A 7,208-nucleotide genomic window follows, 5' to 3' on the forward strand; every position below is an offset into this window, starting at 1 on the left:
TATATTGTTTTGAGAATATATAAAAATGAGTTTTAATCTAAAATAACAAATGTCCACAAATTAAAAAAAACAACTCAATAATAGACATAGGAGTCCGAAACGTTCAAATGTAAAAAAAGAATAAAGTAAATAAAGGGTGAAAATTGACAAGGGAGCATTCCTTAGAATTACATTCATGGAATCTGTTACAACTTATCTTTCCTAATAACACTGTATGCATTAAACAAATTCAGAGAGCATTCATGGAATCTGTTACAACTTATCTTTCCTAATAACACTGTATGAATTAAACAAATTCAGAGACCATTCATGGTCTGTTGACCCAGTAGGAAAATTAATTTTATTAATTCCAATCCGTTTCAGTAGAAAACATGAGGAACAGTTGTAGCAAACGATAGCTGCATAAACTTAATTAAATACATTACTGATACAGATAGTAATAACCTGTTAATAATCTTCTAAAATCAAAATCCATATTTAATCCACTTTTTCTTTTTTTTATTTTGTTCGCTCCGAAGGGTCAAATGGAAAAAACAGAAATGGATATTATCAGTCTTAAGGTACTTGTGCGACCATGAGCACTATCAGTGGCAGATATGAGAAACACTGCACAATGACTTTTCTCATCATTCTAAGTTTATTTGGTTTGTTGGTAACTTGTTAAGTTTTCATTAGTTGTCTTTAAAGTTGTTTTTACTCATATTTTCCATATTTACCTTTAGTTTTTATTAAGGAAAATGATAACAATCTGCAAATTATTTTACATGGAATAAAAAGCAGTCTACTATATTTCCAAATTGAGGTCTCAATATTGCATTAAGGCAAAAGAGAAGAGATATAATATGTTCATTGTGGATTAGAATAATGCTAGCTAAAAATAAATCAAAGAGGATTTTCTATTATGCTATTTTCTTTTATATTTTTCTTTGGTTTTTTGTTGTTAATAAGTTTACTGTAAATTAAATTTGTACACTTGGGCAATAACTTCTTTAGTAAATTAACACTAAAAATACAATATATTTTTTTACAGTTTTATTTTTAAAGAAATAAAATAAAAGCACTATTATTTGATTTTTTCTGAATAACTAATAATTATTGATTTAGTCTGGGTCAGACAAAACAGTCCATTCGGCTCCATTACAGGACAGAATCAACTCTACTCTGCCTAAAATAAAAAATATTCTTTGACATATTGTTCAGTCAAATCGATATCAGAAAATAAAGCATCACATTTTCACAATATTTTATTTATTTGTTTTTTTTTTTATCTTACTCTTTAATTGTATTAGCAAAAGTAATAAGTTTTCTGTTGATCATAGCATGATGTTATAAACTATAAAGTATGATATTTTAGAATCTTCCTCAACAATCAAACACAAAAATATGTTGAAATCAGACAGGATAATTTCTGAAAATAGTGAATTCAAACTATCTCTTTAATTTTATAAATTATTTTATAGCTTAGTTAAAAAATATAACATTGATATAAAATGATCCATACCCTTACTAGGCCTTGATGTTATATGGGACTTTGGTGTATCTTTATTACAATAACCACTATCTGGCAATAATGCAGTTGGAGTAGCTTTCTTTTTAGAATCGCAATGATCTGAAAAAATGAAATGGAAAAAAGAGATAAATAAAAACGGTATAAGAAAAAAGAAATACATAGGGTAAAATCTAGGAGCAAAATGAGCAGGGAAATTCAATGTTTTTATGGATTACAATGAGCATATCTAAAATACTTGCTTTCTAAAAGCAATAGGAGCCAAAAATATCATTTACCTCTACAAAAGCTTAGAACAAATTAAATTCACTACGTGGGAGAAAAAAAGGACCGCTACACCTAAGATGTTTATACTAACTCACCACAATTGAAGAGATACTACTATGAGAACAATAGAGAGGAGATATTACTGTGCGAAGAATATGATACAATCTGATATTAGGGCTAAAGTGCATTGGTATGTTTCTAAGACAAGAGATGGCAGCACTCCTGACCTCTTCAATTTTTCTTTTCTTTCCATAGAGAAAAAATAGCGTGGTTTTTAATCCAATATACATTTTTTTTTTTTTTTTTTATGAGAAGAATGGCACAAGATAGGTTTAAAAACATTTTAACTTTGGCATATTTTATAAATTCTACAATGTAACATTAATTCAACACAAAAGTGACAGAAACATTATTATTTTTATAAATTGAATGAACTATCAGGCTGCCACGATTTACAAGAGCAAGTTATAACGTCCCTCAGAGCCTTGAGAGCAATCCATCCTTTGAGATCTTGCTACGCAGTATCAGATCCGAACATGCACAATATCCCCTTTAGCCTCCAACAAAGGCAGAGTGATTATATCAAAGAAAAGAGATATGAGACCTGATGTAATCAAGTATCCCTATTATTTACACTTTGATCACATTCTTGTCACCATTTTTATGCTTTCGTACACTTGTATAAAAGTTCATCAACACAAAATAAATCGATCAGAGTTGAAGCACCTTTTATTTTATTTTTAAATAACACAATGATTATGACCAGGTTATGTCAGCTATTTCACAATACACAGCTATAACACATTAAGCATGTAAAAAGGTAACTAATCTAATGTTGTCCACAACAATAAACAAAAAACTGTCAATACTGTCTTGCTACCAAATGATATACCCTCACTTTCCCCCCCCCCCAAAATAAAAGAAGTTTTCAAATCAGACTCGCCTTACACCTTCTCAACTTTGACTGGAGAGAAGTACTCATCATCTTAGCTGTACGCTTATGAGTAGTTCCCAAATGTTCCTTTAATTTACCAACTTCTTCATAATGAATAATAAATATTTTTGTTCATTTTAATTCATAATAAATTCTTATTACACTCACCAGGAGCAACAGAAGAAGCTCTTTTACGCCTTTGATTTGTTTCACAATAATTAACTGTAACATAAATAAATAATAATAATAACAGAAATATTAAAATATTTAAAATCAAAATTATATAATAATCATCCATAATTTCACTGATACTGACAAGGTCCAACGGAAGCAGCTCTTCTTCCTCTTCTGTTTTCAGAATAATCATCTGAAAAGTTAAAGTATTTTAATTTACAACAATATACAATTTGTAAAAATTCTATTCTTAGGGGACTAGTCATAGAAAAGAATAAAGATTATTTTCCATTCATTCATTCATACTAATAACATAAATAGAAATAGCTAAAACTATCCATTCATTCTTTAATACTTATAACACGGATAGAAATAGCTAAACCTATCTATTCATTCATTAATTCTCATAACACTAGAAGCCATAGCTAAAACTATCCATTCATTCATTCATTAATACTCATATCAATAGGAGAAATAGCTAACTACCATTTATGCTGAATTAATATGATTGAGTAAATGTGAATTTGAAGGAGATGGTGAGTGCTGTGGTCAAGGAGAAAAAACTATTGAAAACTATTTATCTTGACCACAGCCCTAAAGTAATATGAGTTTAAAACATACTTCCTTAAGTTGAACTAAATCCATCAAATAGAAGACACTTTCTAAAAATTCATTTCGTTTTGCACATAAATTTATGACAAATTTAGTTAATCAGAATCACTTGGCTATTTACATAAAAAATGAAACTATAGAGCAGTTTCCGATGAAAAAGAGAAGTATAGACTGTAAAAATAAAAGATTAAAACATGTCTGGGAACAGCTACCTTTTGAGCTAACAGACTCCCTGGAAAATCTTGAAGAATCCTTTCTGTCCCTTGAATTGGAGTCATAATTATAACCTGCACAAAAGTATTTTTATTGCTAACAGTGTATTTGTTGAAAATAACATTTATTTTCTAATATTATTGAAAAATTAACTTACTGGGGGTAGAGGTTGATGTTCTTCTGTTTTCAGTGGAACCTGGGAAAAAAAAAATATTGATTCAATAATTACAAGGCTCAAATAATAATAAGTTTTACTAATTAATATTAATATTTTATCAAATCATATTAAGTTAAAATATATTAAAATGATTGCTCAATCATTTATTATGATGAAATATATCATTGTATATCAAATGCCATAACATATATACAAAATCCAATAGGCTGTATCATTGGGAATAATGGTCCTATTTTATTTTAATGTATACGTTTTGAGTCATCCACAAATAAAATTTTCTTTGGAAGATCGTTGATTGACCGAGTGTAATTAATAAAAGAAAGATGGTCCAAGTGCAGTCAAAAATGCAGTTCATATTATTTGAGTTGTTTTTTTACTGCAACTATGCATCAAAGCGAACTTTTAATGTAAAATTATATTGAATTTAGTTTGTTTTGAGGGCTTAAGCATAAGTTTCAGGAGGGAATAAACACCTGCACATATATTTTGATTTCCCCAAAAATTGTCAAAAGTAGATTTATTTCCAATTGAGCTTCCACGCCCCAAGTCTCTTCAGATAAAATAGCACAGTTAGAAAAAATTATGAAAAATCAGACAAATTTTATGCAAGAAAAGGCAAGCGAATAAACTAACCTATAAATTGTTTAATCTGGCATTTGAGAAAGCTTTAAGAATCACAGGCTTAGGCAGACAAGGAAAAATGTTTACTAGCCAAGTCTAATTGTTGGCCTATGCTGATGAAGCAGACTTTTCTTGCATGGAAGGACACAGCCATAAAAATTGGATTGGAAGTTAATGGGTCTAAAATCAGTCATATGGTATCAAAAGAGGTTCCTAAACCAGGAGAAGCAATGATCATCGGAGTTCATATACCAGGGCCCCATAGTCATCCTGGATCATGATCCCAATGTTGAGATTAGGAGGATAAACATAGTAACTGATGCTACTTTGGTCTAAGATACAGCTAAACAAGCGAATAGCTAATTTATTATCAATACATTTAATAATTCTGTTTTTTTTTTTTACTTTAAAAGAGATTGTAAAATAATTGGAGAATAGATGAAAAGAAATACTAACAATAACTTTGAAAACCTGATGTTAAAATAATGAAGCTGAAGCGTCTAAGATAAGCTGCAGAGTATATCACCAGAATGGCGGATAGAGAAATGCCTAAAATACTGCCTCCTCAACCAATTCATGGAACAAGTAAACACCAAAGCTTAAGTGGTCGGATGCTGTAATAGAAGATGCTAACAATATCCTAAGTTTCAGGAAATGGATGAGGTCGACACAATGCAGAGAACATGATGATTGTAGGAAGGGACAGAATTTTTTTTTTTTAAAAATTTAGATTTAAGCACTTTTGAGATAAATCATTCATCCTACAAATCACATGAAACAGGATTGTCATCAGATATTCTCAAGACGATACTGTTGTACGTTATTGCTAATTAATGTGATACGTTTTGTAGCCATTATTTATTCTTGTAAGATCTGATATTGTCAAGCCATCAGGAAAGTTTTAGCATTATATTAATTTCAATTAGGTTTTGAAAACTTGACCAATATCAATACTAATATCATCTCAAGGATCAAATATTAAAATAAATGAAACAAATACAACAATTCCGATACTTACTACCTACGGTCAATGAAGCCTTTCTACCTCTCGAGTTAGAGCGGGAATGGTTTCCTAAAAAGGCATAAATTTACAGAATAGTATGATAATAATTAATTCTCATTACTAAAGGTCACAAAAATACAAACCGGAAGAATCTGAAGACTTTCTGGATGTTTTTCCAGAATCTTCACCTAAAAAGAAATCAAAAAGTTTATAGGATGTATGGTTTGAATAGGAGTTAGAACAAGTGTCATAAGGGTTATCCATCTCCCCAGTAGAGGCTACTTAAATAATCAATGAGCTCAAACTAGTAAAGAGTGAATTGATTTCTGTTAAACTTCTCTGCAATACCAAAAACCAAATAAAAATAATAATCATTAAGATATTACTGAAGGATTTTAATATAAAGCTTTATGAATCTCAAATATCAGCAGTTAACTAATGATCAGTCAACATTTCACAAATTAAGGCACTGGAACAAAAAAATATAAGTACACAAATACAGAACTAGAGGCAGCACAACTCACATTAACAGTTTAAAAAAAGTTATTACCGATATTAATTATAATGATGTTTTCTGAAATGCAATAATTAAGCTCTTATTATTGGGAAATTTCATATGAAATGTCCATTTTTATTATTTCAGAAATTCGAAGTGGAATTAGTACACTTATTGTTATTTATGAAGTTTATGTTTACAGATTATAATGAGTCTATCATTCCAATTAATTAATTAATTTCACATTATTTAGTATAACATCCTATGCGACGATGGAAACACGTGATTTTTTAGTATTATTTTTTTGAGTTTAAACTTGGACACTCGGCAGCCAAAGCTGCAAGAAACATTACCGTGTTTGGGAAGGGTGCTGTAATAAATAGACCATTTGCCAGCGGTTTGAAAATTTTTTGGCAAGTGGTACAGATTAGGATAACCAACCCAGAGGAAGACCTTCACCAGCAATTGACGACAATTAAGTTAGACTTGCTGTGGAAGAAAACTCTTAGCAAACAGTTAAAGGACTTGCAGCAAAACTGAATACGAGAGTATAAACAGTTTCTTGACACTTAAGACCATCATTAAAGTAAATGAGGTAGACCTATCGGTAACTAATGAACTTAATGAGCGGTAGCAGCTAAAGCGTAATGAGAGATCTGTTTCATTGCTTACTAGGCGAAAAACGAGCCTTTTCTCAAAAGGAAAATCATCTGTAATGAAAAGTGGATTGTATATGACAACAGGACTTGGTCATGTCCATGGTTAAATATTGACTAAAGACCAGTACACAAGCCAAAATCAACTTTGCATCTAAATTATTGGTTTCTGTGTTGCGGTTAATGGCAAGAATAATTCATTTCTCCTTTTACCTCATTACTCCTCACCTACCCAGAGGAAAAACTTTCACATCCACATAGTACTGCAGTGATATTGACATAATGCATCAAAAAACCACCTGCAATAGTTAATAGGAAGGGACCAATACTCTTATGCGACAACGCCAGGCCTCATGTTTCACACAGTGAAGAAACTAAACGGGCTGGGTTATAAAGTCCTTCCACACTTACCTTATTCACCAGACTTATCTTCAACAGATTTCCACGTGTCCCTAAATTTATGGAAAACTTCCATCAAGGTGAAATTTATGAAAATGATTCTCAGGTCAGAAAAAAAAAAATTTCTGACTTCATTTCTTTACAAAAC

At 30.5% G+C, this 7,208-nt stretch overlaps 1 protein-coding gene across 1 annotated transcript in view; it reads right to left on the bottom strand.

Moving 5' to 3' along the window:
• The window catches only part of LOC106679792 (micronuclear linker histone polyprotein), a gene marked incomplete in the record, with an annotated part of 37,409 nt that overhangs the window by 13,084 nt on the left and 17,117 nt on the right, over positions 1 to 7,208 (bottom strand). The window contains 7 exon segments of the mRNA XM_067045989.1: positions 1,502 to 1,609; positions 2,877 to 2,930; positions 3,025 to 3,075; positions 3,707 to 3,781; positions 3,865 to 3,903; positions 5,525 to 5,578; positions 5,653 to 5,697. Of these exon segments, the coding sequence (XP_066902090.1) occupies positions 1,502 to 1,609; positions 2,877 to 2,930; positions 3,025 to 3,075; positions 3,707 to 3,781; positions 3,865 to 3,903; positions 5,525 to 5,578; positions 5,653 to 5,697 (426 nt within the window).

This window comes from Halyomorpha halys, unplaced genomic scaffold (genome assembly GCF_000696795.3).
Source record: "Halyomorpha halys isolate HHAL.00 unplaced genomic scaffold, Hhal_1.1 Scaffold220.1, whole genome shotgun sequence".
In the NCBI taxonomy this organism is placed as follows: Eukaryota; Metazoa; Arthropoda; class Insecta; order Hemiptera; family Pentatomidae; genus Halyomorpha; species Halyomorpha halys.